The sequence below is a fragment of the Sus scrofa genome, chromosome 4 (genome assembly GCF_054392235.1).
Source record: "Sus scrofa isolate SSC_HxYL_T2T_F1_AM1 chromosome 4, Sscrofa_HxYL_maternal_Yorkshire_Landrace_v2.0, whole genome shotgun sequence".
Taxonomy (NCBI): domain Eukaryota; kingdom Metazoa; phylum Chordata; class Mammalia; order Artiodactyla; family Suidae; genus Sus; species Sus scrofa.
This window is the reverse complement of record NC_139386.1, coordinates 87138400-87164040: the sequence shown is the minus strand read 5'-3', so window position 1 is coordinate 87164040 and position 25641 is coordinate 87138400. Positions and strand designations below refer to the sequence as shown.

The 25641-nt window shown below is 40.8% G+C and overlaps 1 protein-coding gene and 1 long non-coding RNA gene across 15 annotated transcripts in view; one reads left to right on the top strand and one right to left on the bottom strand.

Moving 5' to 3' along the window:
- Positions 1-14552, bottom strand: part of LOC100525571 (uncharacterized) — a 46042-nt gene extending 31490 nt beyond the window's left edge. Inside the window, exons 1-3 of one of the 3 annotated variants that reach the window (XR_001308290.3) lie at positions 14421-14552; positions 9633-9929; positions 7367-7565 (exon numbers count right to left, since the gene is read on the bottom strand). This is a non-coding gene — a long non-coding RNA (uncharacterized LOC100525571). Of the gene's footprint in view, positions 1-7366; positions 7566-9632; positions 9930-14420 lie in introns of those variants that run through there. The other 2 variants (XR_014843928.1, XR_014843927.1) reach the window with 2 other exon arrangements.
- A 153-nt stretch (positions 14553-14705) lies between these two features.
- TIPRL (TOR signaling pathway regulator) overlaps positions 14706-25641 on the top strand; it is a 35393-nt gene continuing 24457 nt past the window's right edge. For 7 of the 12 annotated variants that reach the window (XR_014843921.1, XR_014843923.1, XR_014843922.1 and 4 more), the window contains exons 1-3: positions 14706-14923; positions 23806-23985; positions 24668-24767. Coding sequence is in view for 9 of the 12 variants with exons in the window: in XM_021089448.2 (XP_020945107.1) it covers positions 14820-14923; positions 23806-23985; positions 24668-24767 (384 nt within the window). In the remaining 3 variants the exon portion in view is untranslated. Of the gene's footprint in view, positions 15355-16282; positions 16356-23805; positions 23986-24667; positions 24768-25641 lie in introns of all 12 variants that reach the window. The other 5 variants (XM_085022507.1, XM_085022503.1, XM_085022506.1 and 2 more) reach the window with 5 other exon arrangements.

Below are 25641 nucleotides of genomic sequence, written 5' to 3'. Positions count from 1 at the left end.
TCAGGGAAAAAAAACCCAATTTTAAAAGGCCTTCTGAATTATTTTATTAGAAATATGGTTTCATTGTTGAGATCTTAGAATAATTGGGTTGTCTGAAATCTCCCTTTTGGAATTCCCGTCGTGGCTCAGTGGTTAACGAATTCGACTAGGAACCATGAGGTTGCGGGTTCGGTCCCTGCCCTTGCTCAGTGGGTTAACGATCTGGCGTTGCCGTGAGCTGTGGTGTAGGTTGCAGACGCGGCTCGGATCCCGCGTTGCTGTGGCTCTGGTGTAGGCTGGTGGCTACAGCTCCGATTCGACCCCTAGCCTGGGAACCTCCATATGCCGCGGGAGCGGCCCAAAGAAATAGCAAAAAGACAAAAAAAAAAAAAAAATTATCTAACCTAATGAGATTAACTACCTAACTACTTATCTATAGCCAAAACAAACAAACAAAAAGACCTGAATGGTTTTTGAATAAGAATAAGGTATATTGATAACTAATTATTAGAGAGATTCAAATCAAAACTACAATGAGGCATCACCTCACACAAGTCAGAATGGTTATCATCAAAAAGCTTGCAAATAATAAATGCTGGAGGAGTTTCTGCTGTGGTGCAGTGGGTTAAGGATCTGGCGTTGACACAGCTGTGGTGCAGGTCACAGCTGTGGCTCAGATTCAGTCCCTGGCCAGGGAATTTCCAATGCCACAGGTGCCACTGAAAAAGAAAAAGAAAAACAAAAATGCTGGAGAAGGTGTGGAGAAAAGGAACTCTCCTACACTGTTAGTGGGAATATAAGTTGACACAGTCACTATGGAGGACAGTATGGAGTTTCCTTAAAAAACTAAAAATAGGAGTACCCTTTGTGGCTCAGCAGTAATGAACCCGACTAGTATCCATGAGGACACAGGTTGGATCCCTTGCCTAGCTCAGTGGGTTAAGGATCCGGTGTTGCCATGAGCTGTGGTATATGTCGCAGACGTGGCTTGGATACCGCATTGCTATGGCTATGGTATAGGCTGGCAGCTGTAGCTCCGATTAGACCCCTAGCCTGGGAACTTCCATAAGCCACAGGTGTGGTCCTAAAAAAGCAAAAACAAAACAAAACAACCCAAAAAACAAACAAAAAAACCCCAAAAACTAAAAATAGAATTGCCATGTCCATCCCACCCCTGGGCATATATTTGGAGAAAACTATAATTTGAAAAGATACATGCACCCCAATGTTTATAGCAGCACTATTTAAAATAACCAAGAAATGGAAGGAACCTAAATGTTTATTGACAGATGAATGGATACAGAAGATATGCAATGTGAACACAGAAACACACACACACACACAAAATGGTATACTACTCAGACATAAAAAAGAATGAGATAATGCCATTTGCAGCAACACAGATGGACCTAGAGATTATCATACTAAGTGAAGCAAGCCTGAAAGAGAAAGACAATACAATATGCTATCACGTCTATGTGGAATCTAAAGCATGAGAGAAATGAACTTAATTATGAGACAGAAACAGACTCACAGACATAGGAAACAACTTAGGGTTACCAAAGTGGAAAGGGATTAGGGGAGGGATAAATTGGGAGTTTGGGACCAACAAATAGAAACTACTATATATAAAATAAACAATAAGATCCTACTGTATAGCACAGGGATATATACTATATATCCTGTGATAAATCATTCCTATGAAAAGAATATATATATGTATATATATAACTGAATCACTGTGCTATATACCAGAAACTACTGCAATATTGTACATCAACTATACTTCAATTTTTTAAAAAAGGCTAGCATGTTGATATGGTCTAGCCTCCCAAACTACCTGTAGTTCACCTAGGACACCCACACTGTTCCTTCTTCTTGTCTTCTTTGTCAGGGAATCATGGCCTTTTTTGGTCTTTAACATGAGAATCCTACACCCATTTCCCCAGGTCAGTAGCTCCTTTCTCTGTATACCCATGGCATGTCATATGTGTGTCTACTGGCATTAGAGAACTGTTTATGTGTCTGTCTTCTATGTGTAGAAGTAAGTTCCTAAGGGCAAGTACTTCTAGTTATCTTTGCTTCCTCAGGACCTAGCACAGCACCTGCGTTGTTGTTGGCTCTCAACAGATGCTTATTAATGAATGAATAAATGCAGTCACAGGCCTAAATTTAAAAAAAAATTCTTGACCCATGCAAAAAAACATTGAAGAGATTTGTTAAAATATAAATTCATAGCAACATGGATGGACCTAGAGATTATCATACTAAGTAAAATAAGTCAGAGAAGACAAATACCATATGACATCACTTATATGTGAATCTAAAATATGATACATGGGAATTCACTTTGTGGCGAAGCAGAAGCAAATCTGACTAGTATCCATGAGGATGTGGGTTTGACCCCTGGCCTTGCTCAGTGGGTTGGGGATCTGGTGTTGCTGTGAACTGTGGTGTAGGTTGCAGACATGGCTCAGATCCCATGTTGCTGTGGCTGTGGCATAGGTTGGTTGGCAGCTATAGCTCTGATTCCACCCCTAGCCTGGGAACTTTCATATGCTGCGGGTGTGGCCCTAAAAAGCAAAATAAAATAGAAATAAAATAAAATAAGATAAAATAAAATAAAATGATACACATGAACTTACAAAACAGAAACGGACTCATAGACATGGAAAAGAAAGTTATGGTTACCAAAGGGGAAGAGAGGGAGGAGGGATAAATTAGGAGGTCAGAATTAGCAAATTACTATATGTAATATAGATAAACAACAAAGTCCTATTGTATAGCACAGGGAACTATATTTGGTATCTTATAATAAACCATAATGGAAAAGAGTATGAAAAAGAGTATATATACAGAATTTTGCTGTATACCAGAAACTAACACAGCATTGTATATTCAATAAATAAATAAATAAAAGGGAATCAAATTATTTATTAGTTTTTTTAAAGTGATTTGAAAAGGCATTTATCTCAAAATTGAAGGTTGCATGCATCTGCTATTTTTAGAGCACTGTAAATTATATCTAAAAATATATAAGTTGGAGTTCCCGTCGTGGCGCAGTGGTTAACGAATCTGACTAGGAACCATGAGGTTGTGGGTTCGGTCCCTGCCCTTGCTCAGTGGGTTAACGATCCGGCGTTGCCGTGAGTTGTGGTGTAGGTTGCAGATGCTGCTCGGATCCCGCGTTGCTGTGGCTCTGGTGTAGGCTGGTGGCTACAGCTCCGATTCGACCCCTAGCCTGGGAACCTCCATATGCCGCGGGAGCAGCCCAAAGAAATAGCAAAAAAAAAAAAAAAAAAAAAAAAAAAAATATATATATATATATATATATATATATATATGTTCATAATTAAACTGGAGGGACATGAAAATCACTAGTACCCTTGTTTAAATTCGTTTATGAGGTGGTTTTGCTAGTTACTTAATGAATACTGAGATTACGGGGCGCAGGAAAAGTGAGTTTTAACTGGTGAGGTTAAGAAGAAAGATTTGCAGAGCAGAGCCCAGCAGACTTGAATGAGTTTCTGCAATGATCAGAACTGTATCAAGAAGCCAGGGAAAGTTGTAATGAACTCACTGCTCATAGGGTGTTGATGTAATAGTAAAAATAGAGAAAAAGATGTGATGAGGCCAGAGACAACGTTTGCTTAAAAATATGCTACTAATAGTTCACATTAGCTTCCTTGGTTTATTTATTCAACAAGCATCCATTCAAGGCTTATCCTGTGCCAGACACTGCACTAGAAATTGCGCAGTCATGGCCTCTCCCACATAAGGGCTTATAGCAGTGGTTCGCTCTCTCTTTCTTTCTTTCTCTTTCTTTCTTTCTTTCTTTCTTTCTTTCTTTCTTTCTTTCTTTCTTTCTTTCTTTCTTTCTTTCTTTCTTTCTTTCTTTCTTTCTTTCTTTCTTTCTTCTTTCTTTCTTCCTTCCTTCCTTCCTTCCTTCCTTTCTTTCTTTCCTTCCTTCTTTCTTTCTCTTCCTTCCTTCCTTCTTTTCTTTCTTTCAGCCACACCCATGGCATGGCAGGGAAGTTCCCCAGCCAGAGATCTAATCTTGGCTGCAGCTGCAACGAAGGCCACAGCTTCAGCAATGCTGGATCCTTAACCCACTGTGCCACAGTGGGAACTCCTAGCAGTGGTTCTTTTTTTTTTTTCTTTTTTAACTTTTTAGGGATACACCTGCAGCATATGGAAGTTCCAAGGCTAGGGGCTGACTTGGTGCTGCAGCTGCTATCCTATGCCAAAGCCACAGCAATGCAGGGTCCTAGCTGAGTCTGTGATCTATACCACAGTTCATTGCAAGCCAGATCCTTAAATCACTGAGCAAGGCCAGGGATTGAACTGATATCCTCATGGATACTAGTTGGGTTCATAACCCATTCAGCTACAACAGGAACTCCCTAGCAGTGGTTCTTGATGTGTGTTCCTAGACCTGCAACATCATTACCACCTAGGAACTTATTAGAAATACAAATTAAGAAGTTCCCTCATGGCACAGTGGGTTTAGGATTTGGCCTTGCCAAAGCAGTGGCACAGGCTGCAGCTTCAGCTTGGGTTCAGTCCTTGGCCAGGGAACTTCTGCATGCCTCGGGTGCATGCAAAAAAGAAAAAAGTAAAAGAAATGCAAATTATCAGACCCTATTCCCTGGGCCCAGTGATTCAGAAACTCTGAGAATGAGGTCTCCCAGTCTGTTATAATAAACCCTCCAAGTAATTCTGTTGCACACTAACATTTGAAAACCACAGGCTTATACTGCATTGAGAGAAACAGATAAACAAGCAGTTACCATACAATGAGGTAAGAGCTTTGATGATACTAAATAGAGGGTATGAGAGCACTAGAGAGGCATCTCATTCTGACTGGGGACGTGGGGAGGGAATAGTGAGGGAAGTCTTTTTCAAAGACAGAACATCAGGGCTTGATTCTAAAGGAATGAATAAATGAGCGAGACAGTGGGATGAGGGGCATTCTCAGCCCAGGAAGGAGACTGTACAAAGGATCAAAGGTGAGAAAGAGAGAGAGAGGATGGGAATGGGGGGGGGGTAGGAGAGAAGGGAAGGGGTGGGAAGGGTAAAAAGAACAGATCATAACATCACATTGAAGAAACTGAGCTAGCACAATATGGTGGGATTCTAGAGCTAAGGATTGTCTTCTGAGTCTGGAGAGGTAAGTGAAGGTCAGAACATCAATTCTTTGGACCATGTATTTACTTTAAGAGCACTAAAAGGTTATAAGCAAAAACAAAGAACAGCAACAACAAAAACCCCAACATGATCACAGCTGCATTTTAGAAATTCACTCTGGTTGCAAGGTGGAAGAGAGACAGGAGGAAGGCAAGAATGGAGAGAGAAGTTAGGAGCTGCAGTAGTAATCCAGGAGGGAAATAATGATGGCCTGAAGCAACGTTGTGATGGGATGGAGGGAGGGGTCAGACTCCAGAGATATTAAGCAGGTAGAGTCAACAGACCAGCACTGCAGCCTAACCAAGACTCACCAGGATACTGGCCTGAGTGACTGAAGGGATAGAACTGGTCAACCAGCACTTCTGTAATTTTGTCACAATCTTTATTTTATTTATTTATTTATTTATTTTTGCTTTCTAGGGCTGCACCTGCAGCATATGGAAGTTTCCAGACTAGGGGTCCAATTGGAGGTACAGCTGCAAGCTTATGCCACAGTCACAGCAATGTGGAGATACAAGCTGCATCTGCAACCTATACCATATCTTACAGCAATGCCGGATCCCAGACTCACTGAGTGAGGCCAAGGATCGAACCCACATCCTCCTCAACACAAGTTGGATTTGTTTCCACCACACCACAATGGGAACTCCTTTTTTAAAAAAAATTTTTTTTCCTCACCATCTTTGAAAAAGACCTTGCATTAAAGTTTTTTTATGGTATCACCATAGAAAACTGTACCTTAGAGGTACCTTAGAATACTAAATATAAAACTACCATATGGGAGTTTGCATCGTGGCACAATGAAAACAAATCTGAATAGGAACCATGAGGTTTTGGGTCCAATCCCTGGCCTCGCTCAGTGGGTTAAGGATCTGGTGTTGCTGTGGCTCTGGTGTAGGCTGACAGCTACAGCTCTGATTAGACCCCTAGCCTGGGAACTTCCATATGCTGCAGGTGCGGCCCTAAAAAAACCAAAAAAAAAAAAAAAACAAGAACGAAAACAAAAAAAACCACTACTATATGATTCAGCAATCCCATTCCTGGGCACATATCCAGACAAAACTTTCATTGAAAAAGATACAGGCACCCCTATGTTCACTGCAACACTGTTCACAATAGCCATGGAAGACATGGAAACAATCTAAACGTCCATCGACAGATGAATGGATTAAGAAGATGTCATACATATATACAATGGTATACTACTCAGCCTTAAAAAAGGACAAAATAATGCCATTTGCAGCAACATGGATGGAACTAGAAACTCTCATACTAAAAGACAAATACCATATGATATCACTTATATCTGGAATCTAATATAAGGCACAAATGAAAATTTCCACAGAAAAGAAAATCATGGACTTGGGAGAATAGACTTGTGGTTGCTAAGGGGGAGGGAGAGGGGTGGTTGGGGAGCTTGGGGTTAATAGATACAAACTATTGCCTTTGGAATGGATTAGCAATGAGATCCTGCTGTGTAGCACTGGGAACTCTATCAAATCACTTGTGATATAACATGATGGAGAATAATGTGAAAAAAAGACTGTATATATATGTATAACTGGGTTACTTTGCCATACAGCAGAAGTTGATAGAACACTGTAAGTCATCTATAACAAAGACTTTTTTAGGAATTCCCATGGTGGCGCAGTGGAAACGAATCCAACTAGGAACCATGAGATTGCGGATTCAATCCCTGGCCTCTCTCAGTGGCTTGAGGATCTGGCATTGCCATGGGCTGTGGTGTAGGCTGCAGATGCAGTTTGGATCTAGTGTTGCCATGGCTGTGGCATAGGCTGGTGGCTACAGCTCCGATTAGACCCCTAGCCTGGGAACCTCCACATGCCACAGGTGCGGCCCTAAAAAGATAAAAAGACAAATAAATAAAGATTTTTTTTCGAAAAGTCTTCTCTAAAAAAGACTTTTAGAAAAGTCTATATTTGCTGCCCCTATATTTTCTGGAGTCCCCAAATGAATGCCTACTTATACTAAAACAATACCAATCTCTATAAAATGAACACAGTTAGCAGTAACACCTATAACAATGATATTGTGCCACTGTTTCCCTTTATAAATTGTTCCAAAATAGGACGATTTATCTATGTTCCATCAGCTCTTTTGCCGCTGTTGTATGCCATCCACTTACATCTATGCTCACAATGTGTACATGATTATATACACACAGAAAATCACTACAATCTTTATGTAATTAAAACTTTTAATGCCCAAAAAATCACATTGAAAACAACAACAAAATCAATACGAACATTGCTACTGATTCCCGAGATGATTTCCACTATAAGTTTGTAGAGTGCTTTGGGAGAACAAACTACAGTGGAGCTAGCGACCACTGTTAGGATGGCCATATGGTGACTCCTGTTGCCCGGTGCCCAGCAGCCCTGCATGCAGGTGAAAAGACACATAAATCCTCATAAATTCAAAGAAATGCCTCAGAAGCCTAAGTAGGAGAGTTCATTCCCATGTCGATTTCTCATAATTCAAATGGGTGTACACTGGGTTCTGTTTCTGATATCAAAGACCTCTCTGCTCTCTGTTCTCAGGGCCCCTCCTGCCATCTCATACTTCTGCTGCTCCTACTCACCTTTCCTTTCTTCTCCTTGGCCTCCTTTAGAATGGAACAGTTGGTTCCAACTGCCACCTCTTCTATTTAGTTTTGATATAAACACAGTTCCCTTAGGAAATTTTTCAGAATTTCAGTTTAGACAATTAGTTAAACAGGGAGCCCAAGAGAGGATTTTTTTGACACAGGAAGTGAACAACATATAAAATGAGAAGGGTAGTCAGAATTAAAGCATTCCAAGGTCCTTATGTTATTTAAGAGGAATACAGTAATACGGATGAATAGATTTTGTTAACTACGCATGCTAAAAATTTCAGGGGAATGATTAAAGAGGAACAGAATATATAACTTTAATCCTTGGCTTAGTGCACTGTAAGCCAGAAAACTAGGGAGTTTCTAGAGTGGCCTGTTATAAGTATCTCTGGCTTCTTAAAGCTGCTAGGCTGAAACAGCAGAAGATGAGCATCAGTGACAATCCTGCAGGTGGCTAACTTTTAACATAGGTTCAGTTTGCTGGTATACAGGTTGCCTATGAGACTTTAGGACATTTATTAGACCAGGAGTGGGAAATTTTGAGTTGCGGTAGTAAGACTTGGAAAAACACAAACATCCCCATCTTACAATCCCTAGCCCCTCTTTCTCTCTCTGATGACATGGTCCTACTTTGCTTGGAAACTCTAAGATTGCCTCATGTGAGGCAGATAATTTGCAAAAGGGTTCCAGTTCTTTCTGTGCCTCACACCTACCACTTCCCATTGCCCTTAGAGCCTTAACTACATATACTCTCGGCACACCCAGAGGACAAGTTGCAAAGTCAAATCCAGAAATCATAAACAGCAAGAAGACTGCAATATTTTGCTAATTTATATTGGCAAAATCCCAGGAACCAAGTGTGGGAATAAAATCTGAGGATGGTGATCCAGTGAGGGAGGAATGTAGTGCTGGCGTGAACAGCTGGAACTTGTGAAACCTGAATTCAACCATGACCGCTGATGACAGAACTAGAGATACAGATTTTTGTTGGTTTAATGTAGAAGTACAGCAAAGACATAGGGTGATAAGAATGTTGGAGTGAATTTCCCACATGTAACCTGCTCATCCACCTTCTAATTATGCCTGCTAGGAGGACAAAAGGACATGTTCTTTATCAAGAAATAACACTGATGAAAAGGAGACCATCATCCTTGCAAAGTGCTTTGATGGCTGACCTCTGTAGTTCAGGGATGGAGGTGGGAGATGTTCCATTGGAACAGACTCCTTGATTTCTATAGGGATGCAGGGATGTCCAAGATGGCAAAAGCCAAAAAAGGAGCACATAATTGGTCAGAGGCAATGTGAATATGGTAACAATAAGAGGCAGCAAGGACAAAGTACTCATCAGAATGAACCGACCTACACAGATCTTGGGGAGGGGCAATTGATGACGGGTCCCTAGGTCAGAAATAGATGGACAGATCATTTTGGTTCTACTTGATCATTATTACCAACACAACACTGAATATAGCTTTTAAAACAGCTTGGATTGTGTCACCATGGGAGCCATAGCCCTCCCCTAATTTTCAGACTTGAATTGGTTCACAGATCCTGAACCCCCCAGAAGGAATGGAAGCTGGGTATCCTTGTGGATGGGCAATTTGGCCAAATTATCAGCAGGTCAATCTTTCTGCATGCTATTCTACAGTGCAATAAGAAATCGTTCTAAGAAGAGATACTTTAATCAAATTACAATTGATGTGGTATACACACTTGAACACTATTGATTATCTTTAATAACCATGATCGTTCACTCAGAAGTGCCCCCAAATCAAACAGGTATTAGCATTCCCTGCCAATGTGCATTGTATGAAATTTTACATGTGGGGGAACAAAGGGAGTTCAAACAGACCTGAAACTTCCTTTTCACTGGCTCTTCAGAAAATCTACTTTTCCTCTCTCTTTTCAATATGGCCATGTGTTTTCTCTTGGTGGCTGCTGTACTTTGTCATCACAAAATACACAGATCAGTTGACCAGTATTTCTGATTACGGCTTTGTAATCTCCAGGCCACAGACTGGATATTTCTCCCCTTTCATTCAGTCAGTCACCTGGTCCTCTCCCACATCTGTCCTCTCTCAACTCTTCTGCTACTGCCTTCAATTAGGCCAATGGTCCACAAAGCTTCTGGATCACCTGCCATTAATACCTGTAAAAAAATAGAGCATTCATCCTAATATTTGTTTATGAATAAAATTGACGTGAATAAATGATTTGTTATGTACAGTATGAAACACATACAGAAATAGAGCCCCCAAACGGTGAGATAATTATAAATATTTTCTTCCTCCACTCCAGTGGATCTAGTGTTTGCATCTTCTTTTTTTTTTTTTTTTTTTTTTGGTCTTTTTGCCATTTCTTGGGCCGCTCCCATGGCACATGGAGGTTCCCAAGCTAGGGGTCTAATTGGAGCTGTAGCTGCAGGCCTATGCCAGAGCCATAGCAATGCGGGATCCAAGGCGTGTCTGTGACCTACACCATAGCTCACAGCAACGCCGGATCCTTAACCCACTGAGCAAGGCCAGGGATCGAACCCGCAAACTCATGGTTCCTAGTCGGATTTGTTAACCACTGCACCACGATGGGAACTCCTTTTTTTTTTTTTTTGGTCTTTTTGCCTGTATCTTTTTTTGCTGTTTTTTTGTTTTTGCTTTTTAGGGCCATACTTGCAGCGTATGGAGGTTCCCAGGCTAGGGGTCAAATTGGAGCTGCAGCTGCTGTCCTACCACAGCCGAAGCAACACTGGATCCTTAACCCGCTGAACAAGGCCAGGGATCAAACCTGCAACTTCATTGTTCCTAGTTGGATTTGTTTCTGCTGTGCCATGATGGGAACTCCTGTCTGTATCTCGTTTTGAAGATACAAGTGTAGGCCACCAAGATGGCTCATCTAGGCAGTGGCCCCTACTCATCCACTGGAAGAAATCCTAAGTTCTTTAGTAGAGCACAGAGTTCTTTCATGATTTGGCCCATGCCTACCTCATCTCCTGTACCCTCCCAGTAAAAGTTTACGTTCCAGGTGTCCTGAAATATTTTTTGCTCCTAATACATTCCATGCTGTTCCATGGTCCCATGCCTATGCACCTGCTGTTCCTTGTCCATGAAGTGGACTTGTCCCCTCCTGGTAAAACCATTTATATTCTCTTTAAAATCTTGCTCTGGCATTGGATCCTTTATAAATCATTTCTGGCCTACACAGAGAGAATTAATTACTCTTTCCTTCTGTACCATGGCCAGTACACACACCATTTTATTGCCCAGATGTCATATGGTATTGTATTTACTTTGTTTCTTATAGTCGAGCACAACTAATCTTGAAACTATAGAGAATGTCCTGTGTATCTATAGATCCTTTCCCAGTGGCACAGATGAACAAAGTTGCTTGAGGCTGAGGAATGTCATAGCTTATTTATATTTTTCATTGTTATTTCTTTCTCCAAGCACTATGTTTCAGACCTAATAAATATAAATATTCATTGAATAAATAAGCAGAAAGATAAATAGATGGATAGGTAGATATGTAATTAAATGGATGAATGAGAAAGACAAAAGGGAAGGCATGAAAGTTGTTTTAAACAACAATGGGAACAGGCATTCCCACTGTGGCTCAGCGGTAATGAATCCAACTAGTACCCATGAGGATATGGGTTCAATCCCTGCCCTTGCTCAGTGGGTTAAGGATACAGTGTTGCCGTGAGCTGTGGTGTAGGTCATAGATGCGGCTGGGATCCCGTGTTGTTGGGTTGTGGCCGGCAGCTGCAGCTCCAGTTTGACCCCAGCCTGGGAACTTCCATAGGCTGCAAATGCAGCCCTAAAAAGCAAAAAATAAAAAATAAAAAGAACAGTCATGAGGAAGAGGGAGTATGCCTCATGATACTCCAGAGGGCAAAACCAACTTCAAATAATATAAATAACAAGGAAATAGGTTTTACCTCAATCTAAGCTCTAATCATTGGAGCTTCATAAATGGCACAGGTTAGAGATAGTAAGCTTCTGCTTAACAAAGACTTCTTTTTTTTTTTAAGAGCTATACATTCATTTGATAAGGTTGCCAAGAAGAGATATGGTAGGTCTTATATCTATACCTGCTTTCCTCTACCTGCCTCTACCTGCTTTCCTGAACTCTTCCCAGCTGCTTCCATTCCAGCGCCTCTGGCCTTCTTGGTCTTCCTAAAATGTGACAAGCCCACTGCCTCCGTGGGGCCTGAATACCTGATGCCTGGAATGTTCTTCCTCCAGATTTTCTCATGGATCTTTCTCCTCATCAACAGGTCTCTGCTTGAGTGTTACCTTCACAAATCAGGCTCTTCTCGTCACTCCGTTTACACAGTCTGCTCCTCACCCCCAAACACACACACAATCTTTACACTTAATTTGCTTAATGTTCTACACAGAATTTATCCATGTCTGAAATTATAAATTTTGTGTTTGCTTATTACCTTCTCTATTATGGTGTAAGCTTCAAGATGAAAAAGATCTTGCCTTTTTTGGTTCAGTGCTGTGTCTTTATACCTAATGGTTTTTGGCACCGTAATAGCTGCCAAAAATTAAAGCAGTTGCAGAATGAATATATTTCTGTAAAAACCAGTTGGTTGTTCTCAGAACTGAATCTTGACAAACTTGTAGAGTAGATGGTTTGATTTGGTGGCTCTAAAATCCTCTGTCAATTTGACTGAAATGCATATCCCTCTCCCTACAATGAATCTGCTTTATAAAGCAGATATGTTGTTGCATGGTGGTTCTTGACTGGGCATTGGAAATATGCCACTGATGCCTAAATATCTCTCTTCTAATGTGTGAATGCTTGAAATTATACTTTTAAAGATTCATTTTCTTGTATCTTCAAAGAATTTTAGTCTTAAAAGTCCTCTAATAAACTGTTGAATGGGAGGCCATAGAGATACTGCTTTAATTGTTAAATTTAAAATTTAAATAAAAATACCTTTCTAATAGGAATTCTTCATCATATCTTGTCTAGAGAAATTTTGGAAGGGGGCAAATGTTTTGGAAGGGTAGGTGGGAAAGCACTGACTCATTCTGAACAGAGTGGCCTAAAACTTCTCTATCAAGCCCAGCTGATAGAAAATGATACAATGAAACCATTTACACTAAGATGTAAATGACCGATTAGCCAAATAAGTAGCCTGTTGCTCTATCTAGAAGCAATTGAAATTTTAGATGAAACCGGGCAGATGGATAACATATATTTTTAAGCACAGGGAGTCCTGCCTTTATCGCTGAAATCATGTTTTGGGATTCCATTGTCAATCTCTGTTACAAGAAAGGGTGTGAGTGCTGTTTCCTAATGATAAAACAAATGCCTGGCCAACAGCAGATGCTCAAATTTTGACATTCATTTGGATGAATGAATAAACAGTGGTAACTGGAATGAGTGAAGTTAAATTAAATCAACATGTTGGCTAAGAAGAAGGAGTGATTAAATCCAGCTCCAGAGTTCAGAAAAAGCCTTTTGGAGGAGATGTATCATTCCAAGGCAGATCATCCCAGGTTAGGGAAAGGGATGGGGGCTGGAGAATCTATAGTTCTAAAAGGTGCCAGGTTGACTCTGAAATGGGACAGGTCTGAGTATGACAGTTTCAAGCAGATAGAACAGCAAGAGTAAGGGCCCAAAGGTTGGGCTGAGTGCTGGTGAGTAGGGCTGAGAGGGAGTTGAAAATGGGGCCAGAAAGAAAGATTTGGGAGAAGTTCCCATTGTGGCAAAGCGGAAACGAATCCAACTAGTATCCTTGAGGATTCAGGTTTGATCTCTGGCCTTGCTCCAGTGGGTTAAGGATCAGGCATTGCCGTGAGCTATGGTGTAGGTAGCAGATGATGCTCAGATCCAGCATTGCTACGGCTGTGGTGCAGGCTGGTAGGTGTAGGTTGGATTTGACCCCTAGCCTGGGAACCTCCACATTCCTTGGGCACAGACCTAAAAAGCCAAAAAAAAAAAAAAGATTTGATAGACACCCTAAGAGCAAGGGATTTTTTTTTTTTTCTAATTTATTTTGGCCCCGCTGGCATGTGGGAGTTCCCAGGCCAGGAAAGCATACTATTTTAGGCAGCTGAAGCCAAAATCATTAGTTAAGTGGTTTGCCAAGGATGCATAAAACATCATTGTAAAAGATGATTTAGTACGGGTCTAAAGTGCTGTTTCCACTATACCAGATGCTTAGGTGATAGCTAGACCAGGAAAGTCCTGAAATGTCTGAACGATGAATTCTTTTTTTAGGGCCACACCCACGGCATAAGGAGAGTCCCAGGCCAAGGGTCAAATAGGAGCTATAGCTGCCGGCCTATGCCACAGTCACCGCAATGCCAGATCCCTTAACATACTGACTGAGCGAGGCCAGGGATCGAACCCGCAACCTCATGGGTCCTAGTCGGATTAGTTTCCGCTGCGCCACGACAGGAATTCCTGAATGAGGAAATTTTTGATAGGAGTCTTAATCGATAGCAGCTAGATGTCCAATTCTGGGTCACGTAGCTCTTGATGTTGACCTAAGCTCCTGGACTCTTAAGTGATTTTAAAATTTTGGCCTCAATGGGAAAATGTAGGGCATTTCCTCTCTACCCTAATTCACCAACACGCGAGGTAACTCGCTGCTTTGCAAAGTTGGCTAGGATCACGTTCAACTCACCTTTTCCACCGTGGAGCTTCCATTAAACATGCCCTGAGACGACGTCATTGCAGCAGCTCAGGGAGCGGTGCACCCCGACCACACCTCCTGAGTCGAGGCCTCTCCCCTCAGCATTTTCTCACCGCCTTTTTCCCGGTGCGTCTTGACGTAATACGTAGGTCACGCAACCTTGGCAACTGCTCCCGGAAGCAAAACCCGAGGGGCGGAGAAGAAGGTGGAAAGTTGGGCCTGCGTCCGGGTCGGCCGGCAGGGGGCGGGGCCGGGCATGGTAACGGCTGGGAAGCCGAGGGGGCTGGGCCGGAGCAAGGCGGAGGGAGCGGTGTCCGCTACCGCTGTCGCTGCCGCTGCCACCGCTGCTCCAACCTGTTCTGCGTAGCCCACGCGGGCTCCATCGCAGCCATGATGATCCACGGCTTCCAGAGCAGCCACCAGGACTTCTCCTTCGGGCCCTGGAAGCTGACGGCATCCAAGACCCACATCATGAAGTCAGCGGATGTAGAGAAGTGAGACTCCAGGGCTGAGATCCGGGCGCGGGCTGGGGAGCTGGGCCTGCGCGGGAGGCAAGGGCGAGCTCCCCGCAGCCCCAGCCCTCCTCTGGGGCGGAGGCTTGGACGGGACCTTTGAATGGCAACACCAGGAAATATTGCTATCACTGCCTTCTGTCCTTCGGTTCAGGTTTCAGGCGCTGCCTTCGTGAAACTGTCATTCCGCTTGGGTTTGAGCAGAGCATGACTGTTCCGGTGGACTTTCGCCTCCCATGGTTCTCTACCTGCCCCAGCCTGCGCCACCTTTAGACTATTTCTGGGTGGCTGTGACCTCTTTTCTTGGGGTTTAATAACGGAGATGATATATATGCTTGATTTTTAGCTTGTCAGGTGCTATGCCAGGCATTTAAGATACAGAAGACAATCCCGACCTCGAGGAACTCAGTCTTGTGAGAATGACAGTTATAATACAGTGTGAATTGATAGAAGTGTATATACAGGGTTATTCGAGATTATTTAGGGAAACAAGGCATGCGGGAAATTGGGATGTCTGCACTGAATCTTGATAAAGTCGGTGGAATTGGGTGAGGGTGGAAGGCATGTGTAAAGGTGGAGGGCCAGGGAAAGTGACAGCTGTGCCGCGTTTGTGATGCCTGAGCTCGACAGAATTTGGGGGTGACAGGAGACACGTGTAAAGCTGGGAGGTCAGAGAGAGTGGGAGCCTTAAAGCACTGTTTCTGTGTGATTGCAGCATGAAGGATCGGAGGGGGACTGCTGTTGTGAGAAGCCAGAGGCAAGCAGGTCCTTGGGCAGTAAAGATAACTGAGAGAACTTTTATGCCGGGCTAAGGAGTTTTGATTTGGGGGCGGGGGGGCTATGCTCGGGACATGTGGAAGTTCCCTGGCCAGGGATGGAATCCACACCACAGCAGCAACCCAATCCCCTGTAGTGACAGCAGCTGGATCCTTAATCTGCTGCACCACAAGAGAATTTAAGTAGTTTTGAGTTTTATCTGACTACCACTGGGGGTCTTTTTTTTTTTTAAGTGTTTGGCCTCACCTGTGGCACATGGAAGTTCCATGGCCAGGGGTTGCACCATAGCTGTTGTATAGTTATGCTGTAGGCCACAGGGAAAGTCCATGGGTGTCATTTTATAGAAAGGAGCGATATTATCAGATTACACCCTGAAAGAATTCTCTGGAGCTGATGCAGAGGATGGATTGGAAGGATGTAGGCCTGGGTAAGGAGACAGTTGGAAGGGGAGAGAAGAGAGATTTTAGAAGATTAAGTCCCTGAATTTGATGGCTGCTTGATAGGAGGAGGAAGGAAAAAGGAAGAATCTGTACCATTGGCAAGATTTCTGGCTTGCTGTTGCAGGGAAAGCATTGCTATTGGACAAGGTGAGAAACACAGGAGGAGGAGCAGAATGGAGGCATGTGTTGGATAGAAGGTGAGATTAGTTTGTTGAAGAGTGTCTTAGGCATTTATCTTGGAGCTTAAAAAAAGATGACTTGTCCATGATTTAGCTTTGGGAATCATCAGCTTATAGTTGATATACCTGAATACCTGGGAGTGAATTAAAATCATTTGGAAGTCAAACAGAAGAAAAGGAAAAGGTTATGAGATGGGACCCTAGGGAGCACAGGCATTTTAAGATTTAGGTAGAGGAAAGTAACCAGGGAAGAGAGGAGAGTCATGAAAGGATATTTAACTTCCTAATTAAAAAAAAAGGAAACATTCTCACAGTCACTAAGAAAAATTAAGAAAATACAGAAAAGAAAGGAAAAAGAAATCCCTTCATCCTATCACAGTTACTCTGAGTTTTTCGCTCCATGTAACTTTCTCTATTACATATTGCACCACATATTTGTAATTGTGCTATATATGAACTAGTCAGCTTCAAATTATGATTACCCATGTAATTTTCAGACTATTTAAGAGGTACTAGATGGATGGAGAATTTTGTTTTGTTTTGTTTGTTTTTAGGGCTGTACCCTAGGCATGTGGAAGTTTCCAGGCTAGGGGTCCAATTGGAACTGCAGCTGCTGGCCTACAGCAACGCCAGATCCAAGCTCCATCTGTCACTTTCACCGCAGCTCTCTGAAACACCGGATCCTTAACCCACTGAGCGAGGCGAGGGATTGAACCCACATCCTCATGGATACTAGTTGGATTCTTTGTTTTTCAGGGCTGCACCAGCGGCATATGAAAGTTCCCAGGTTAGGGTTCAAACTGGAGCTGTAGCTGCTGGCCTATGCCACAACCACAGCAATGCCAGTTCCAAGCCTCGTCCGCAACCTACACCACAGCCCCACAGCAACGCTGTATCCTTAACCCACTAAGTTAGGCCAGGGATAGAACCCTCATCCTTATGGATATTAGTCGATTCTTAACCTGGTGAGCCACAATGGGAACTCCATGGAGAGTTTTAAGAGAATCAAATTCCAGATCTTGAGAATTCCATCACGGTGCAGTGGAAATGAGTCCTACTAGGAACCATGAGGTTGTGGGTTCAATCCCTGCCTCACTCAGTGGGTTAAGGATCCAGCATTGCCATGAGCTGTGGTGTAGGTCACAGATGTGGCTTGGATTCCGCATTGCTGTGGCTGTGGTATAGGCTGGCGGCTGTAGCTCCGATTGGACTCCTAGCCTGGGAACCTCCCTTTGCTGCAGGTGTGGCCCTAAAAAGCAAAAAAAAAAAAAAAAAAGAAAGAAAGAAAGAAAGAAAAAAACTCCAGATCCTTAACCTCTTTGTTTATTTCTAAAACCAATCTGCTTGAATATCTTGAGTATACTTAGTAGTAGTTCTTCCTTGTGACAAAACAAAGGCTTTTCTGCTCCCATCTTACATTTTTCTGTGATGCCTGCCCTAGGGCAAAACCTCTTGGGTGCTGAACAAATGAATTGGGGTTTTTTTTTTTTTTTTTTTTTTTGCAAGCAAGCAAAATCTTTATTGCAGGAAAGCAAATAGCTCCCAGGGCTGCTGGGAGGGGGGAGAAAAGCCCCGCCCCCATTGTCCTATGGGGGTTTTTATCCTTTAACGATGTGGGGGGTACCAACTGGGTATCCTTTAAAGATGTGGGGGGTCCAAAAAGATGTGGTTTTCTCCTATTGGCCTTGCTTGATTACATTTATCAGTCCTTGTCCAACAGAGGTGTTAGGGGTAGAAATGTCCCATTTAATTTTTTATGGTTTCTTTGCCCTTTTCTTCTACTGAGTTACAGGGGATTAGGGATTAATGACCATCTGGGCATAGGTACACTCCCTATAGAAAACAAGGCCTGTGGGGATGTTACTCTCTGGAGCCCTTAAGCCACAAATGTTAATCAATAGCCATATCAAAGAATGCATCCAAGCCCCTGCTCCTACATTGACTGCCTGAGTTAGTGTTCTGCCTCAATTTCCCCTTCTAGAGTTGGAGACTAACTGTGGGGGTGGGGATGGGGTGGGGAAAGAAGGAGCGATGACCGCTCTGACTGCTTCCTGCTGAACGGGGGTGTCATTAGGGGAAAGCAGATCTCCCCTCGTGAGACGGTTGAGTGGGCTTTTATGCATTACATTGGGTACCCCTTCTATCACCATTTGAAGGTTGATAGCTTCTAATCAGGATGTAATGAAGCGAGAAATATAATTAATTATGATTGAGGAAACTTTATTGAATTAAGGCATCTTAATCCCATAGTGGCTTCTTGTCTTCCTTGCCTTGTAAATGGTCCCACCTATTTGTTAAGAGTGAAGCTTGACCTTAGAAATAGGGTTAAGACATTCTGTGTTTGACTTGTGTTTAAGATACTCTGAATCTAGGACATTTGCAGAAGTCCAGGTTAGTGGCAGTGATTAGTAACTGGAGTGTTTTGTAGGACTACCAGATTTTTACAGATTTGTTGGGGAAAATCTGCAGAATCCCATCTTATATTAGTTCATATTTGGTATGCATTATCTAGTAAAGTAGTTAAAACTTATTTCATCTGATCTTTTTAAGGAATATTTATTCTATTAAGAATATTTAGTCTTGGAGTTCCCATCATGGCTCAGTGGTTAAGGAATCTGACTAGGAACCATGAGGTTGCAGGTTCGATCCCTGGCCTTGCTTAGTGGGTTAAGGATCCGGCGTTGCCATGAGTTGTGGTGTAGGTCACAGATGCTGCTCAGATCCCACATTGCTGTGGCTCTGGTGTAGGCCAGTGGCTACAGCTCCGATTAAACCCCTAGCCTGGGAACCTCCATATGCCTTGGGTGTGGCCCTAGAAAAGACAAAAAAAAAAAAAAAAAAAAGAATGCTTAATCTTTTAAGATTTAATTATCTTTTTAAAAAATTTTGTTTTATTGTGGTAAGAACACTTAATTCGAAATCTACCCTCCTAAGAAATGTGTAAGTGTTCAGCACATTGTTATTGGCTGTAGTTGTGCAGCACATCTCTAGAGCTTGACTGAAACTTTATGCCTGTTGATTAGTAACTCATTTCCCTCTTCCCTCTTAGAAGCCTCCATTAAGCTTTGATTCTATGAACTTGACATTTTAGATACCTCATATAAGTGGAATTGTATTATCTGTATTTCTGTGACAGGTTTATTTTACTTAACATAATGTCCTCAAGGTTCATCCGTGTTGTCACATATTGCAGAATTTTCTTCTTTTTAAAAGCTGCATAGTATTTCATTGTATGTATAAACAACTTTTTGTTGTTGTTGTTTCGCCTATGGCATGTGGAAGTTCCTGGGCCAGGGGTTGAACCCATGCCACAGGAGTGACCCAAGCCAATGCAGTGACAACCCCAAATCTTTAATCCACTGTACCACAGAAGATCTCCAAAACCATGCTTTCTTTATCCATTCGTCTATGGACATTTGCATGGGAATGTTGATCTCTCTAGTACTTAATATTTTCTATTTTCTAATAACAAAATAATAAATTTTTCTTAAATTTGTTATTAAATACCATCTTAAAGATGTGCAACTTAAAATGTTAGTTAGATCACTGATATGTGCACATGGAGTTCCCATCGTGGCACAGTGGTTAACGAATATGACTAGGAGCCATGAGGTTTCGGGTTCAGTCCCTGGCCTCGCTCAGTGGGTTAAGGATCTGGCTTTGCTGTGAGTTCTGATGTAGGTCGCAGATGCGGCTTGGATCTCTGATTTGACCCCTAGCCTGGGAATCTCCATATGCCATGGGTGAAGCCCTAAAAAGCAAAAAAAAAAAAAAAAAAAAAAACACCAAAAAACTGATATGCACATACAGCGTCTGATTTTTTTCTTACTATTGTATCATAAGCATTTTCCTACATTATTCTCCCTTTAAATAGTTTTAATGATTCCATATATTTCATCATATGGCTATACTATAGTTTATATAACCATTTATTTCCTTATAACTAGAATATTTTCTTTTCACTATTAAAAATAAGATGATTGTGAGTATTAATGTGTATAGTTGTTTTTTTCTGTATTAAGGATCGTTTCTTTCCTTTTTTTTTTTTTTTTTTTTTCTTCCCCTTTTTCCTACTCACTGCACATGGAAGTTCCCAGGCTAGGGGTTGAATCAGAGCTATAACTGCTGGCCTATACCACAGCTTCAGGGCCGCCAGATCAGAGCCTCGTCGGTGACCTACACCACAGCTCATGGCAACGCCCAATCCTTTAACCCAGTGAGTGAGGCCAGAGATGGAACCTGCATCCTCATGGATACTAGTTGGTTTCATTACTGCTGAGCCACAATGGAAACTCCTGAGGATTGTTTCTTTATTACAGATTTCCCAAAACTGGTGTTTTGAGTCAAAGAATTTAAATTTGATTAAAGTCTTGGTACTTTTTGTCTTAATTTTTGCCCCTGGATAGAATGTAGATTGATAAAATCCTTCTGAAAATCCATGTAAGTGAGAAGTTTACTGGCAAAGGTGGTTTTTTTTTTTTTTGTCTTTGGTCTTTTGTCTTTTTAGGGCCTCACCTGCCATATATGGAGGTTCCCAGGCTGGGGGTCAAATTGGAACTATAGTTGCCAGCCCATGCCACAGCCATAGCAACACCAGATCTGAGCCATGTCTGTGACCTACACCACAGCTTATGGCAAAACTGGATCCTTAACCCACTGAGCAAGGCCAGGGATCAAACCCACATCCTCATGGATATTAGTCGGATTCCTTAATAACCACTGAGCCACAACAGGAACTCCAAAAACGTGTTTTCCTACAGGAAACAGGATCTTTAATTGCTGTCTTTTCTTTATAGCTATCTATAATTAGTATAATTGTTGTGTAAGAACAAAAATTCACTAGAGATAGGAAGCTTATAGAAACATGGGACTAAGTCATTTCCTGGGCAGTCATAATGGAAATAGAACCATCTTTATTTTTGAAAGTGGTGGGGCTTTGATGATTCAGGAATGAAATAGATCTTTCTAATAAGAATCAATTTTTTCCCCATTTATAGCTTAAGTATTTAAATTTGTTTATGTGGGATTTTTAATTTTTTGTTTTTAATATATATACAAGACTTGATTGGTATGTCTGGTTGGAAATAGATTTAAAGCAACTGGAAACAGTAATTATAGTCTTGGGAAATGCATAGATCCTTTGTTAGCTTTATATAAGAATATTTTCTTTAATATAGTATTATTTTACCTTACCCAGCAAGTATAGCTATGTTGCTCTTCAGAAGCCCAGAAGTCTTAAAAAGAAAAAAGAAAAGAAAGCTTTCTTACCTGCTAAAGTAGCTAACACAGAACACTTGTATTAAAATACTGTGCTTTGTTCAGGGTCCCTTAGAACTTCACTCAAAGTGTATTTAAACTTTTGACTTTTTTTAATTATAACCATATTGGAAATGTAAGGAAGGAAAAAGTTCTCTATTCTCTTCCCCCTAATAAGTGAATTGCTATTATTTTTCAGGTTCTCTTTTTATTCATTATACAGTTTTAAGAAGTGTGGTTGTTTGCTTTTCTAGCCTATTATAAGTTAGAAACCAAATAAAAGGGGATGAGGGTTCTTTGGGGGTAGATACCTATATTTTAGAGCAGCTAGAGGTATATACACTCAAATGAACTTGAGGACATTGTCTTACAAGATTGTTAAATACAGAAATCTCTGATCATTAAGAAAAGGTAAAATAACATTATATATTTTCTGTTTAAGAACATAGAGAAGTCTTTAATACCTTTTGAAAAATTTCCAAAATCAATAAAGTAAAAAAAAAAATTGGTACATAACATAACTGGAAAAATCACTTCCATGGAATCTCTGTTAGTTTTGCTTTCAGGTTTGTAAGGAACAGACCCTCTCCCAACCCCCGGTTGCCTCAGGTGATAAAAATCTAATAGGACATGAGAAAATAATTAAATACAGGAATTAGCTCAGAAAATGAACAGCAATTCTTGTGGCCTGAACAACTGTAAAAGTCTCTTCTCTTCTTGTTACCCTTATTTCTCAGTCTCTGCTTTGCTCTGTCTGCTTCTCTTGCTGTTACTTAAAAACTTTTCACCCTCCCTTTCTCTCTGCCTCATGGCTCTGTGTCGTGCCCCATCTCTTGGTATGCGCTGTGTTTAACTGTCATTCAGACTTATGAAAAGATCAGAGTACGTTTAATTGGTCATTATTCAATTCAGCATGAATGTATTGGGCAGCGTTCTCAGGCTAAAATTCAGGGGTTCCTGCCAGCCCATAGATACTTGCCTTTCGTTGAAAAGCTGAACTTTCATTCCTAAATTGAAAGTCCTGGTTGTGACTGAGGTGATAGAGTTATATGACATGGTAACATATACATCGAACTACTTTAATCAGTAGCCACTTGAAAATCTCTATAACAGGGGTTACAAACTCACCATTCTAAAGAGCCAGTGTAGCTGGTGAACCAGAGATCCCATGCCCCACTTAAAGGAGGGCAGCCTCTACTCCGCTCCAGTCAGTTGGTGGCATGTGGCAGGCAATACAGGTTCTATGTTGCCAGGTCTTTTTTTTTTTTTCTTTAAAGAGAAACCAGAAATCCAGATTTCTCAAAAATCTCTCAATTTTTATTAGCAGCTTAATGATTTTGGTAATTATTTCAAATGTTAGAAAAATATGTTGTGTAGGCTGATTAAAGCACATCTATGGGTTAATAATTTGTGATCCTGGCTTTATGTCTAATATAACTTTCTTCTGTAATGAGGCTAGTTAGATGAGGTCCAAGTATTTATTTATTTAGTCTTTTTGTCTTTTCTAGGGCCACACCCATGGCATATGGAAGTTCCCAGGCTAGGGGTCTAATTGGAGCTGTAGCCACCGGCCTACACCACAGCCACAGCAACATGGGATCCGAGCTGCGTCTGTGACCTACACCACAGCTCACGGCAACGCCGGATCCTTAACCCACTGAGAGGGGCCAGGGATCGAACCCACAACCTCGTGGTTCTTCATGGTCGGATTCATTAACCACTGCCCCACAACGGGAACTCTAGTCCAAGTATTTATAAAACCATGTGGATAATAGAAAGACACCTGGTGTTACCACCTCTGTGATTTGAGCTAGTTGCCTAAACTCTCTGAACGTTTCTTAACTCCAAGGTAGTTTTGAGGCTCAAATTCAACTCTCAGATATGATCTCTGATCATCCTACCTAAAAGAGTGCCCCCCATTACCTTGATTTAATTTTTGTTTATCACTTATTACTAGCTGATATTATATTATGTATTTATTTGGATATTTGTTTATTATCTTATTTAGCCCACTACCTAGTACAGTGCTAAAAAGATATACACAGAGAGAATGGGTGATGAAAGCATTTATAGACTTTACAAATACATCATTTTATTAAGTCATATATTATTTAACTCATTTAGAAATAGGAGGTATTCTGTGGGGAATCAAAAAGAAACAAAAGTGCCAAGAGTGATATAAATAATCTTGCTGACTTTTGGTTTTGCATAGGTTAGCTGATGAATTGCATATGCCATCTCTCCCTGAAATGATGTTTGGAGACAATGTTTTAAGAATCCAGCATGGCTCTGGCTTTGGGATTGAATTCAATGCTACAGATGCATTAAGATGTGTGAACAACTACCAAGGAATGCTTAAAGTAGCCTGTGCTGAAGAGTGGCAGGAAAGCAGGTGAGAATCTGGGCAGTTATGGGTTAAACAAAAGCAAAAAGTGTTGAAAAAATATTCAGTTGTGACATGTGTATTTTATTAGAATGAAGGGCTAGTATTACTGTTAAACTTGATAGTTGAATCATTCTAGTATTCATTTTTCTCATCTATAAAATGGAGGTTAATTGCCCCATTCTTGAATACTTCTTGAGTTAAATTGAATTACAGTTGAGCTGAGATATGTAGGGTTTACTTTTTTGAGCTTTCAGTATTCTTTAGAGGCATTACACTGCACTTTAAGTTCCTGTTTTTGAAGAAAAATATTTACGTATGGTTTGTGCTGAAAATTTGAGGAGCACTGAAATTGAGAAAAATATATTTTCTTTTATAATCAAATTATAAAATATTTTCTTTTATAATCAAATTATAAAATATTTTATTTTCTTTTATAATCAAATTATGAAAGATTCAGGCAATGTACGGACTAATCTGAGAGACTGCATTAGTACATGACAGATAACAGTAAATGTTAAGAAAAACTAAGAAAGATCTTACGTTGGTAAATTATGTCTGTGAAGTAAGTGTATATATATATTTAGTAGGATATTTTATTTGTAGAATGAAACTTGATGTGTGATATATGAATACAGTTCATCTGTATTATTCATCACTGAATCTGATCCTTCTCATTTTGGTGTTTGAGGACGGAGGGTGAACACTCTAAGGAGGTTATTAAACCATATGATTGGACCTATACAACAGATTATAAGGGAACATTACTTGGAGAATCACTTAAGTTAAAGGTAAATCTTATTTTTTGTTTTTGTGGTCATTGATTGTCTTGGATTGTTTCAGAATTAGAACTTTCTAGTCATGGGTTATTTTTTTACTGCTGCTTTCATCCTACTTACTTTCTATTGTGGGAGGCTTCAGAGCCTAATGTGAAGGAATTTTGCTTATTGATTGTCAGCATAAAATTTTAAAAAGGCCATGGTGGAACAGTTTTTATTAAAAATGTGGTTGGTAGCAATGGCAGACTGCCTTAATGTTATCTTTATAAAGAAACAATAAAATGTATATCTGTCTTTGTCTTTTTAGGGCTGCACTTGCAGCATAAAAAGCAATAAAGTGTATATCTGTCCTTGGTGTAATGTATTAGGTGATTTAGAAAGAACTTGCTATTGCTAGCTAATAGCTTACAGTTTTACAGATGAACAGATATATGGGCAAATAGGACTTTGGGTTATACAACTTAAGTTTTTATTCTGCCTGTACTATGCGTGAACCTAGTATGGCTTTAGGCAAGTTATTTAATCTTTCTGATTCTGTTTTATCAGTAAATTGGATAAGCAGAAATATCTACCTCATGGCAGAGTTTGGAGCAATTAATTAATTGCTCATTAATTGTAATTAATTACAGGGTAGCTGTGTAAGCCCTGCTTAACAAGAGATTCACTTCGTGGTAAATTAGGAAGGTAGAATCGGTAGGTCTTATATTGGGAGTTTAGCTGCATAGAGCCCTGGATACAGCAGTGAACAATCCCCCAGTCCAGTGGGGGAGGAAGGTTATTTCAATCTGTTGATACTTCATAGATTAATATTCTTTCTTTTTACTCCAGATTGTAAAATGTTGCAAGGTGTACTGGCCATTTGATATTTCATTGCAAGGAGTGAAGA